General features: G+C 45.0%; 1 protein-coding gene across 1 annotated transcript in view; it reads left to right on the top strand.

The window, feature by feature from the left end:
* The first annotated feature begins 9,076 nt into the window (after window positions 1–9,076).
* The window catches only part of Acox2 (acyl-CoA oxidase 2), a 30,800-nt gene continuing 26,179 nt past the window's right edge, over window positions 9,077–13,697 (top strand). The window contains exons 1-5 of the mRNA XM_034498962.2: window positions 9,077–9,207; window positions 11,359–11,592; window positions 12,143–12,305; window positions 12,502–12,653; window positions 12,985–13,092. Coding sequence (XP_034354853.1) covers window positions 11,433–11,592; window positions 12,143–12,305; window positions 12,502–12,653; window positions 12,985–13,092 — 583 coding nt within the window. The 5' untranslated portion in view covers window positions 9,077–9,207; window positions 11,359–11,432. The remainder of the gene's footprint in view (window positions 9,208–11,358; window positions 11,593–12,142; window positions 12,306–12,501; window positions 12,654–12,984; window positions 13,093–13,697) is intronic.

Raw genomic sequence — 13,697 nt, 5'->3', positions numbered from 1 at the left:
TCTGTTAAGTTATTCATCTGATATTGGTAACATATCAAAGGAACAAAATTGCATGCTCTATCAAGATTTATTTTTAAATGTTTGGGTATTATTTATCTTTAATCTAAAGATATAGTAAAGTTAGAAATACCAAACTGGTATTTCTAATCTTTAACTGGTAACTAATCTTCTGGGTGTTCAATGACCACATTTAGAGGCTTATACCTGTGTGGACAGAAAGTCTAAAGGGACAATATTTTTAACTCTTACACTCCAAAATCAACTAAGTCCAGGGGAACGTTCCAGCATCAGTATCTTTCAAAGGCTCCTGTGGCTCTTTGATTCAGCTGTCCTCTTGTTCAAAATATCACAGAGACCCGAAAATTAGACTAGTCACATTCTGCAAAGAGGAGAGCCAACAGGGAGATACATGCCTCAGCACTCTCCAGGGAAGATCCTGCTAACATGGCCTTGACTCATCTCCAATAGATGATGTAACTGATAAGTAAATTAAAAAAAAAAAAAAAAAAAAAAGAATAAAAGAGCCAGAGGTTCCTCCCAAGCCAAATGACCCCCAAGGACTGGACTTTCTAGCGGCCTTGACAACTTTTAAAATGTGATCGATTCAGGCCCCTTGCACAATCCTTAAACATCAAGAAGGAGAATATAACCAAAGATCAAAACCAGAGCGGGGCCAGAGCGATCGGGGAGGGGAAAAAGATCAAAATGGTTGCTAATAATATTTTTTTTTAAGCCTAAACTAGGCTTTAAAAGACAAATGATCTGGGTCTTAAAGAGTTCCCCGTTAAATCGACCCCATGTACAAGCTACTGACGTGACAGGTGCAGTCATCACAGCCTCCCCAGCTGCAGTCAGATGAGAGGACACTTACGATCTTCCTAATCATAAACAAAACACTGCTGGTGTGTATGTTCCTGCTAATTCTACTAACATCTCTTGGCACAAGCCATGTAGGAAAGGTTATGGCAAGCGCATGAGCTTTCTGGAGATGAGACACCGTTTTGCATGGTTTCGATGGGTATGCTCTGAGAGGCATAGTCCCCTGAGACTTCACCCCAAGATTGCTTCTCACTGCTGGTACACCACCTTTCCTGCCACTATTACATAGCTTAATGATACCTGGGCATCAGCCCACCCTATTGGGCAAATTTCCTGCAGATCAATATAAAGATGTACTTTCCTATAATAATGCTGTTTAGATATATTAATAACGACTTTATAGAACTCCTGATTTGAATCAAATTATTTCAGAAGAAAATTTAAGGAGATGGTTTTAGTTGTTTTCCAGAAAGATATAATAAAGTTAGAATCAAGAATAGAATGTGCCCCCTCCTCAAAATAAAGTATAACACAGAAAGTAAAGGCTGCATAATACGGAGTACAATGAGTTTTCATAAACTGCAGTAAGAAGAAAAATAGGCTTGGGACAGGTTTGTGACCAAGGAAAAACATTCATCTTAGGTCAGATCCAGGGATGAGGTCACAGGTGTGCACCATGGTAAATCATGGCCACGTGAAACTGTTGCTTTGAACTTATAATGAGCTTATGGAATGAAAAGGTTGCTGTGAATGTACTATCAACATCCTACTGTAACTCCCTTTTCTGTAACATTTTATCTGTGAGGTAATTTTTTTAAGCACTTAAGAAACTTTTATAAAAAACGTTGAGGGAAAAAATATAGTGTGGCTGATGGATCTCTGCTCCATTCACCAAATGTGTATATGTGTATATATGTCTGTCTGTCTGTCTACATGTATGTATATATGTACAATATGTATATGTGTAGTATATATATTTGCCTGACTATATGTATGTACACTTATGAAATTGATGAAACAGGTGTTCAGGTCCAGCTGAGTGTGTGTGTGTGTGTGTGTGTGTGTGCGTGTGTGTGCGTGTGTGTGTGTGACTCTCTATCCTTTTCTTTCTCACCAGACACTTAAAAGAGTTCAGGGTTTCTTGCTGGGGTTAGCATACCATGACAGGGACTGCCAGCAGCAGGCTAGGAGCAAGACATCTTAGTAGCCCACAGCAGCTCTTTGTTTAAAAAAAAAAAAAAAAAAAAAAAAAAATGTCGTCACCATTTCTCCTAACCTTAGCCCTGGACAACAGTTTCATAGATTTCAGTTGGCCTTGGTGTGCATAATTGTTCTATTATATCTGATATTCCTATTTCTTCTCCTTCTGCTCTGGTGAATTCTGTGAAACTAGATGTTCCTTGATGTAATGAATCTTAAACAATTAAAAATTGAGGCATAGGGTGTAGCACAGCACAGTCCTAATGGCCCAGGTGCATGTTGTGTGCTCTCATCTTGGAAACAATGTAATAATTGCACAATGGTAGTTCCAGATTAATGTTTGACTTGCAAAGAAAGTTTGAAGAGATAATTAGAAAATGAAGCAGAGCCAATATTAGGATCCTGAAAAAGAAAAAAACCATTGAAGTTATGAAGTGAGTTTTGTACATTTGAGAGAGGTTCCTGGATAAGCAAAGTATAAAATACATAAAATTATATATTAGTAAAACTAAGTCACAACACTGGGACTCTTAGGAGAGTCATTGTGTGCAATGCACAGAAGCAGAAAGCTAGTGGAACTACTGAGTTAAGGGTTAACTTGATTCTTTCTGGCCACTGCCTGGCAGCTTTGCCCATGTCATTTATCATTAGAGCTTCACAGGAAAATCCAAGTAGCTGACCTCAGAGCTCTGAGCTCTGAAGTATATTAAGTCAAAAGTTAAAGTTTAAATAATGATAAGTTTGCAATTATTATTATTTTGACCACAGGCCTGGGAATAGGGTGATGTGTTTATAAAAAAGAAAGAGAATATGTTCTATGAATGTGTGTGGTGAGGTATGGGGGAAGGGGGATGTCTCAGCAGGCCCATGACGAGGCACCCCTTCCCCCTGAGAGAGCAGCCACAGGATGGTATAGTATAGAATCGAGTTTATTCAGGGCATGGGGAGGAGAGTTAAGAGAATAGTAGAGGGAGGGAGGGAGGGAGAGAGAGAGAGAAAAAGAGAGAGAGAGAGAGAGAGAGAGAGAGAGAGAGAGAGAGAGGAAGAAGAGGAGGAAGAGGAAGAAAGGAGAGGAGAGGAGAGGAGAGGAGAGGAGAGGAGAGGAGAGGAGAGGAGAGGAGAGGAGAGGAGAGGAGAGGAGAGGAGTCCGGCCATGATCACGTGGAGAGAGGGGGAAGGGAATGGGGAAGGGAGAGGGGACAGGAAGAAGTAAGAGGCAAGAGAGCAAGAGAGAGAGGAGGGGGCATGCAGCCCCTTTTACATTGAACCAGGCCTACCTAGCTGTTGCCAGGTAACTGTGGGGAGGAGCATACCTGGCTGTTGCTACATAACTGTGGGGGTGGAGTTTAGACAGAATGCTAACATAGGGGAATATTGAAACTTTGGGGAACAATTGTAATTCTTGATTCTTTGTGGGATGTGGTTATTCTTTTGAATTTAATTTGGCAATGATTATACAGTGTCTTTTTTCTTCCTGCTTTGGGAGTAAAAATAAAAGACTGGGGCAAGAAAAAGGCAAGAGACTGAGTGTGGAGTGTGGTGTGGAGAGAGTGAGGGGTGAGGAGAGAGTGTGTGAGTGAAAGGAGAGTGCATGGAGTGTGTAGGAGTGAGAGAAAAGAAAAGCGCACAGGAGAAAAGCAGAGTGTGCACAGCCTCAAGCTGAGAGAGAGAGAGAGAGAGAGAGAGAGAGAGAGAGAGAGAGAGAGAGAATGAGAGAAAGACAGAGAGGCAGAGAGCCTGTCAGCTTGTACCCTAAATAGTTGTCTATGTATGTTTATTATGTACCTTCCAGATATCCCTGCTTCAGTTGAGAACTCCAATCCTGTGTCGAGGCTGGACCCTAACAGTTTCTCACCTGACATTATTGCCAGCCCCAGATACTTATGTATGCTTCCATCTGCACTATTAGTGCTGACCCAGCAAATTGCCTGTCACTGTCTGTGCTTTCAGCACTGACCCCAGTCACCTACACTACACCTTGCTGCCTTCCTCAGTTTACCTGGATACTGAGCAGGCTTTCAACAATCTCTTTTGGTTTACAAGGTCTGTATCAAACTGAGGCCGTGCCTAACCACACCCATTGGTGAACAGCTTTGAAACTGGCTCTATTTCTTCATGGTAAAAAGGAGTTTTATCTACTATCATCTCAATAGCCGTGCTATTAACCTTTAGATCTTGTATATTCAGCTGCTGTTTTAATCTGATCAGCTCCTCTAGTTGATCTACACTTAGGAGGCCCTGTGATATTCTCTAACTCCATTCATGTGGGCCCCTTTGATTGCTATCCAATACCTGAAAGCAAGAATAGACATCCTTCTTCATCTTGATTTCATCCAGAAGCAGCCAGATTGACTCAATACCTATCTTCTAAATAACTTTAAGGATAGACCTTCCAGGATAGACCAAATGTTAGTCATTAAGACATCAGATACATAGGAAAAAAAAAAAAACTGAAAAACTCTAGTCACAGCAAAAACTGCCTCCCCTCCCCCCCCAAAAAAAGACACCATGATACTCCAGGTGGATTTGTTACAATACACCAAAAGGACACTAGTGAGGAGATACAGAGACGAAAATAAACCATGCTAGTGAGTGTGAGTTACTAGGGTCTATAAAGAACAGTCCAGGGGCGCTGCAAAATCTCAAACTAGACAGGTCTGACATTACTGGCCTAAGGATTTATTAGGATCTTTTGTCTTTTATGTCGTTCTCCTGTTAATTTCCCTTGATTTTTTTTCTTAAAAATTAACTCTTAGATTGAAAACCTTAGTCATGGACACACATGCCTCGAATTCTAGCCCTTGAGAAGATCAAAAACTTTAGGGCACCTTTAGCAGAACAGCAGGCACCTGATCACACACTCATGCACACACAAGCATGCTCACAGCAAGTCTCCATAAACTGAAGAAGTTTGAGACTGTAACAAATATCTTCTCTGGATACAATGAAACAATAAACAGTTCTAAGAATGGAAGGTTCTGTAATATGTGCCTATATCAGAAAAGAAGAAAAATCTCATAAAGGATATGTAACTTTACTCCTCAGGAAACAAGAAAAAGAACCACAAATTCAGAACAAATTTTGTAATAGGGCAAAATAAACAACTTTAGAACTGAAATAAAATGTAGAAAATAAAAAAGATAAACATAACTAAAAGTTGTGTCTCTGAGATGACAGAATTGACAATTTTTTCTTTTTTTTTTTTAATTGGATATTTTATCTACATTTCAGATGTTATCCCCTTACCCCATTTCCTCCCTGCCCAGGAACCCCCATCCCATCCCCCCTCCTCCTGCTTCTGTGAGGATGTACCCCCACCCACCTCCACACTCCCACCACCTTCGAATTCCTCCACACTCGGCGTCCAGCCTTCATGGGACCAAGGATCTCCTCTCCCACCTATGCTTGACAAGGCCAGCCTCCCCTACATATACAGCTGGAGTCATGGGTCCCTCCCTATGTGCTCCCAGGCTGGTGGTTTAGACCCTGGTGAGCTCTGGTGGTTGGTATGGTTGCTCTCCTCATGGGGCTACAACCCCTTTCAGCTCCTTCAGTCTTCTCTCTAACTCCTCCATTGGGAACCCTGTGATCAGCTCAATGGTTAGCTGTGAGCATCCGCCTCTGAATATGTCAGACTCTGGCAGACCTCTAAGGACACAGCTATATCAGGCTCCTGTCATTTTACCAGATTAAGAAAAGAGAAACTCTTAATTTAATCTGTACTATCCAGGACACCAAGTGGAACAGCAGTCAAACAGAATTGTAAAAGTAGCCACTGAAGAGAATGCAATAATGGCTCTGAAATTTCACTAAGAATGCATATTTATTAAATTCAGTTTTTAAAAATAAAACTTCAGACAGAAGAAGAGAGAGAAACAGACAAAAGGATAGACCTTCCAGGATAGACCTGGAAGTGTTGATCTACACTTAGGAGGCCCTGTGATATTCTCTAACTCCATTCATGTGGGCCCCTTTGATTGCTATCCAATATCTGAAAGCAAGAATAGACATCCTTCTCCATCTTGACTTCAACCAGAAGCAGCCAGATTGACTCAATACCTATCTTCTAAATAACTTTAAGGATACCTCATCCTACCACAGAAGCCATTGCTCAACCATGTTTACAGCTGCTCTAGTCATAATAGCCAGAAATTGGAAACAACCTAGATATCCAATTTAAAAATGTGGTACACTTACACAGTGGAGTGTTACTCGGCTGTTTAAAAAAAAAATGAAATCTTGAAAATTTCAGGTAAATGGATGGAAATTAAAAAAAAAAATCATCCCAAGTGAGGTATCCCAGAAAGACAAATATGGTATATATTTGCTTATATGTTGTTGTTAGCTGTTAAGTCATTGATGAGCAAGCTACACTCTTTAAACCACAAAGATTAGGTAGAAAGGAAAGAAGTAGTGAGGAGGGATGGATCTCTAGGAAGGGGAAATAAAACATATAATTATGGGTGGATGGGGTGGGGGGGACTGAATTGGGAGGATCAAAAAGGGAGGGAGGGAAGAGGGGACAAGGGAAGGAATTCAGGGGTAGGCAGTTAAAAGTAAGTGCCATTTGAGGGGTTGTAGGGAAACCTAGTATAGCAGAGGCTTCCTGTAATATACACACATATGAAAGTGGTCTAAATGAAATTGCCAAATACTGGGGGAGACAAAGCCCAAACTGAACATCTCTCATCACCAAATGAATCTTCCAGTACCAGGAATGAGTTATATCCAATATAGTTGTTGGCCAAAGGGGTCCCAAGGGGACACCCAAACAATCTAGGATATTGCCAAGGCTCTCCACAAGTCAATAGTAAGGCCCCATTGCTGAAGCAACACTTACACAATTCATTGAACATGGAAAAGTCAAGCTGGCGCCTACCTCGACCCTGCACAGATCTGCACCAGATGGAGTCTCAGGGCTGAGAGAAGTGGACACACATGCCCCCCACCTCTATGGCCTAGTGTTTAAAATACTGGAAGGTACTCATCATGCTACCCAAGGAGAAGGCTATACACCAACCAAATCCTTTTATCTACAATGATGACCCGCCTGCAAGATATGCTGGTACATCAGTGGCACACAGCTGGTGGGAGTAACCAACCAAGACCTGATTTAAGGTTCATTCCATAAGATGGAATTCATAACCAACATGGCTTGTGACCGAGACTGACACTAGATAGACCTGGGGGAAACGTGGCAATATAGTAACTCCTAATGACATTCTGCTACACTCATAGATCCAAAGCACTTGTAACAGACAGCGAATAAACTGCCAGCTCTTTATAGTAGTCACTAGTCTCGTTATAGTAGTCTCTACTGCACCCAGCAGGCAGAGGCAGGGGGATCACCATAAGTTTAGGTCAATCTGATCTATATAGTAAGTACCAGACCAGCAAGGACTTCATAGTGAAACCCTGTCTGAAAACCAAACGTAAGAGACGCAGAGAGATTGTTCAGTGGGTAAAGGTGCTGGTGGCCAAGCCCGACAGCCCGTGTTCAATCCCTAGGAGCCACATGGTGGAAGAAAAGAACCAGCTCTCTCTCTCTCTCTCTCTCTCTCTCTCTCTCTCTCTCTCTCTCTCTCTCTCTCTCTAACATTTTTTAAAATATGGAAATACAAATGGAGACAAATTAAGTAACTTCCCATGATCAATGATGGCACAAATGCTTAGAAAGGCCAGATGACCATCTCCACACAGTGAGTCAGGGTTACCTTTATTTATTTATGTAGATGTGTGTATGTAAAAGAGAGGAAGGGAGGAGAGGGAGAGAGATGGGGAGAAAGGAGAGAGAAAGAGAGAGGGAGAGAGAGAGAGAGAGAGAGAGAGAGAGAGAAGAGGAGAGGAGTGAGGTCATCAGTTAGCTTGTGCCATGGTGCACTTGTGGATGTCGGAGCACAACCCTCAGGAGTCGGTTTTCTCCTTCCACAGGGATCAAACTCGGGCCGTGAGACTTGTACCGCAAGCACCTTTGCCTTGTTGAACTATCCCACTAGCCCTGGTTAAAACTTCTTAACCTAACATCATCACCTGTGGGTAGCTACCACCAACAGCTGTGAAGGACAGCCAGGGATCCAGGCCACAGGATCCCAGTATGACAGGTTAGGTGACCCTCAGTCACAGGGAACTGCATCTTTCTGCAGAGCAAACTGGGTACTACCTTGGGGATCATGGGGAGCTGTGAGGTCCCTCAGTGAGCTCACGCTCGTGCACGCATGCACACACCCACACACATTGAGTATGTATGTATGTATGTATGTATGTATGTATGTATGCATATTAGCACACATGGGGAGGATGGCCAAGGCCGCAGGGATAACACTGGAATCATGAAGATTTGGAAGTTTTCTAGGAGGCCTGTGACTTCCTTCCCAATATTGTACCAATCAACAGTGTACATAGGGAGCAAGAGTTCACCTTTGTGATCTGAGGCCTGCCAATTCCAGATAGTTGGCTTATTTATTGCACAACCTGGGCACTAGGCATTACGTGGTTCTTCACTCGCACCATGAAGAATTCACCTACCACCCAGGGCAAAGGCTGGACACAGTGTAAGGCCCCAGTCTGCCTCACCTGTGGAGACCAAGTTCTCAGGACCCTGTATAACATACTGCACTATTCCTCAAATTCGGAGCTGGGGTTGGGGGTGGGAGGTTGGGGACTGTGGGTACACTGGTGATGAGCAGGACACAGACAAGGCCACAATCAGAGCAGAAGGAGGGGAGAGGGATGTTCCTCTCCCCCCCCCCCCCCCCCCCCCCCCCCCCCCCCCCCCAAGAATCACCCGGAAGCCTGTTCAGCTCCCTGTGATGCGACTAACCTGCCCCTCTGCAGGCAGGGCAGGTCCAGAATTTCACAGTGGAAACACCACCTGGACAGAGGACACGCCCCTCAGAGGGATCCTTAGCCCTAAGACTGGAAGCTGAATCATGCCAAAGCTGCCCAGCACCTGATACAGTACACCCCATCGGCCCAAGGACGCTGGCAGGAAAGAGCAGGGCCTCCTGCAATACTGTGGCCGGGCCTGTAAAGTCCAGCCCCTTGGGGAGGAGAAAGGGGTGTGGCCAACAGTCTGAAGATTGGGCCTAAAGGGAAGAAGCCAGCCCTGACTACGGAGCTGCCTCAGGACAGAGGTGAGTCAAGGGTTTAGTCCCAGGCCAACCAGAGAACTGACGGACCATACCAAAGGTAAGAGCAGTAAAGAGCCCAGGCATCTTTAACGGCTTTCAGTTCTGTCTTTGGTCCTTTTGCTGTTTACAGTTTGGTAGGAGGAAACTGGCGACTGCAATAACAAAAATGTAATAAGTTACTTGCTTATTACAGGGAGGGGATTAACAACGTGGGCAGAGGGCTTGGGGTATTAAAGGAGGTGCAGGGAATCTCACTGAGGGCTGACATTAAAACAGAGGAAGCCATGGTGACATCTAAGGAAAGGGTGTCCAGGCAGAAGCAGAGCCCTGGCAAAGACTGGCCATGTCGGAGGCTGGAGAGTTGGGGAACAGCCAGGAGGCAAGGGCATCTGGCACAGAGGAAGCCAGAGGCAAGAAGAGAAGCTAAACCATATAGGCAGCCTCACAGGAAGACAAGCAGACAAAAGGGCTCCTGGTACATGCCAGGCCTCTTGTTATACTCCATAGAGCCTCTTTAGAAGCCTGCAGGGGCTGTGGCCTTACAAGGGTATCCCCTTCCCCAGTCCTGTCCTCTCTGTGAAGTGACTGGGCACTTACTGTATCCTCAGGCTGGGGGGAAGGGGGGGACAAAGGAAAGGAAAACAGGTGACAGGCAGCAGGAAAAGTTGACAGCCAGGCTCTAGGACCAGGGAGACAGGAGGCTAGAGTGCATGAGGGGTGCCCAGTTCTCACAGGAATGCTGGCTGTTGGGAGTGTTGAGCTACTGTGAGGTCTCTAGAGGCTGGAGCTCACTAGGAACACTGGGGAGTTGAGCCTCTGCCAGAGGAAATGACAGAGTCAAATGTCGGGAGGAGAGCACACAGGCTAGCTGGTGGGAAGCATGTGGAAAACATGTGGGTTCCTTTCTTGTAGCTGACCCCTTTCTGCACATTTCCAATGACAAGCAGAAAAGGAAATATGAGATACTGAGGCCAGGTGAGAGGTGAAGGTGGCAGAGTGGTAGCCAAGGAGATGGCAAAGAACAGATATGGTTAAGGGAGCTCAAAGGTGGATGGATGAGTCTAGTTGGTTCTTCACTGTGGGGGGATGGGGATTTCTAAAAGGCCAGAGGGTTGTTATGAAGGAAGCAGGGCCCACCTTGGCTATGGGAGACACAGGAGAGCCAGAGGGGGAAAACACTTCACAGGAAGAGAGCAAGCTTTCTCCTCTTCCTTCTACCTACAGGCTTCCCCTCTTTCTTCTTCCTTTCCCTCATTCTCTTCTTCTACAGTATGGGAATTGAACCCAGGACCTTTTGTAGGCTAGGCAAGCACTCTCCAGGTATTCCACTACTGTTTTGAAACATGGTCTTACTAAATTGCCCAGACTGTCCTTGAATTCATTCTGTACTCCAGGTAGGTCTTGTGATCTTCCTACCTCTGTCTCCCAAGTAGATGCGATTACAGTCCTATACTATCAGGCCTCACTCTACAGTGCTCAAATAGGTATCACAGAAATTGAGAGGCAAATAAAGTGTGTGGGTCCCTCCCAGTGAGCCGGAAGCAGTGAGCCTCCCAGTAAGGTAGAGTATGAGCATAGTATCTGCTTTGTGTTGGACTCCAGCCAGCTCCCGGCCATCTTTAGTGGAAGTCACTCACTTGTTCATATAACTGGGTCTAATGCCTTGCTTTTTCTTTGACTATTGTGTTTATTGTATTGCCTATTCCTTGACTATTTGCATCTATTGTATTGCTAGACCCTCAACCTAGAGCTGACCTTATTACATGCATGTAATCAAAATGGTATAAAAGCATAAAGGAAGAGGGGGTATAGGATAGGGGGTTCTAGAGAGGGGAAATGGGGAAAGGGGATGACATCGGTACTGTAAATAAATAAAATATCCAATTTAAAAAGAAAAGTCACTCACTCAACCTTTCTAAAACTGTTCTCTTCCACGTGACCCCCACTGACTTCATGAAGACTGTCCCAGGCATGTTGTGACACAAACTACACCAGGCATGCTGTGACACAAACTACAGAGGGTGGGAAAGGAGCTCTGTGGTCAAACCATTCAGACCTTGGCTACTGCAGACAGCACTGCATTCACTTGTGAACAGTATGTGGACCACAAGCCAGTAGCCATGAAGACAGAGTGGGCATGTGTTGTCATTCAGCTAGCCAAGAAAGGCCCTGGCTGACCCCAGCCCTAAGCAACACCTTTTGCCCACAGGTTCTTGGCACCTCCCCGTGCTCAGAGCAGACTATCAAGGAAGCCAAACCCTTCCTGAGACAGGCAGATCCAGGATGAAGAGCCCAGTGCACCGAGTGTCACTGAGGGACGCCTGGAGCAGACAAGTGCACCCTGACATAGGCAGTGAAAGGCACTCACCATCCTTCAGCGTGGAGCGGCTCACCAACATCCTTGATGGTGGCATCTCAAACACTGTGCTGCGGTGGAAAGTTGGTAAGCAGCGGCAGGCTTTGAACCTATATGCTTTTCTAGAACAGTCTGGTAACTAATTCTGTACTCCTTAAACTAATAGTCCTTTCTGTTGCTTCTTGTTTTGAGACAAGGCCTCATGTAACCCAGGCTGGCCTCAAACTGCTATGTAGCCAAGGATGACCTAAAACTTCCAATTCTCCTGCCTCCACCTCTCAAGTTCTGGGATTAAAGATGTGGGGCACCATGCCTGGCTCCTATGGTGCAGGGAAACCAGTGTTGTGGATTAAACCCAGAGATTTATGTATTCTAGGCAGCCCTTCTACCAAGCACATTCCATCTATAAGCCTAGGTTCTCTTTCAAGTAACAAACTGATCCTTGACACCACACACCTGGACAGAGCTTTGCAGGAGTGGACAAAGCACGTTTCTCTCCTTGAGGGTCTCTATTGTTTCATCTGTTAAATAACAGTGGAAGCTTGCTTCCCTTCCAACTCCATGAGGCAAGAGGGTGGGAAAATTTGAAGTTTTCCGTATCCAAGCCCTCCAAACCCCTCTGTTCTTTCTGCTGCAGAAAGCATCATCCAAAGTGACCCGGTGTTTAATTTGAAGAATCTTTACTTCATGACCCAAGATGAGCTATACGAGGATGCAGTTCAAAAGAAATTTCATCTTGAGAAGCTAGCCCGGAGCCTGGGCTGGTCAGAAGACGGTCCTGAACGCCTTTATGCTCACAGGTGCTCCTCAGGGACAGCCCCACCAGAAAGGCTTGCCTGCAACCCATAACCCCAAAGACATTTCCCTCAGCAAACAAGGACTTACTGGAACACTAGGATGCCAGATGCCTCTTCCCTTCTGAGCCCTATCCAGGTTGAAAGTGTCTGGACTTGTCTTCCACAGGCTACACTCATCTAAAGCATCTCTTCCTCACAGAGTCCTTGCTGGATATGTCAACTTAAGCTTACATGGTGTTGCCATGAATGCTATCAGAAGCCTGGGCTCAGATGAACAGATTGCTACATGGGGCCAACTTGCCAAAAACTTCCAAATCATCACAACATATGCCCAGACAGAGCTGGGACATGGTAAGCCAGAGCTGGTGCGCACAGTGGTACAGCACAACTCTGGAAGGCCTATTCAAGTTCATAGACGGACATGCTAATTCGAAAAATCCCAGCAGATGGCAGTCAAAGGTCTTGAGGAAGGCATGCCTTTTCCTAATGTCACATACAGTGTATGAGCTACCAGGGGGCAAGTCATTTTCTTTGGAAGCATCAGAATGTCCTCACATCCACAGATAAAAGGGAGATAGGTCTGTGAGAGCAGTCAGGATCTGATCTTATCCCACGTTGAGCCCCAGGCCCACTGAGTACCCTACCTTGGCCCAGTAGTCTAACTCTCCTTCTTGATCCCAAGGGACATACCTGCAGGGCCTGGAGACCGAAGCCACCTATGATCCAGCCACCCAGGAGTTTGTGATACACAGCCCTACAATGACTTCCACCAAGTGGTGGCCTGGGGACTGTGAGTATTCTCCTTCCTACTTCCCTGCCTCTCCACAAGAAAAACAAAGCTGGGACAAGTAGCACTGACTTTGATGCCTCACAGACATCAGGTAGATTTCCTGTTCTAGGCTCTTCACCTTGAGAACAACTGAAATAGATAAGATGTTAAGAATTTCCTCAGTTAGGGACTGGAAGGTCCCAAGGCAGTTTTGAGTAGATTAGGAAATGCACCCAACCTGTGGGCAATGAGGTTAAGAACATGCCACATATTCACTGCCCCCACGCAACATGTGTGTGCACGCACACAACACAAACACTACCCCCACATACAGATATGCAAGCATTCAACACACAGAATCACACACTTCCCTCCATAGTCACAGATATACACAACAGGAGCTGTTCACACAGACATACATGGGCATTGCACAACATACATACACTACCCCACAACACAAACATTGCCCTTATAGGCAACATGTACATATATACACTGCCCAAACATAGGCACTGTGTAGATATAAATATACACATACTGCCCCCCACAGACATGCATGAATACAACACATACATTGTTGTCATACACAGACACACCTGTGTATATACATATAACACATACAACCT

This window comes from Arvicanthis niloticus, chromosome 3 (genome assembly GCF_011762505.2).
Source record: "Arvicanthis niloticus isolate mArvNil1 chromosome 3, mArvNil1.pat.X, whole genome shotgun sequence".
In the NCBI taxonomy this organism is placed as follows: domain Eukaryota; kingdom Metazoa; phylum Chordata; class Mammalia; order Rodentia; family Muridae; genus Arvicanthis; species Arvicanthis niloticus.
The sequence above is the reverse complement of the archived record's forward strand: the minus strand, read 5'-3'. Positions and strand labels throughout refer to the sequence as shown.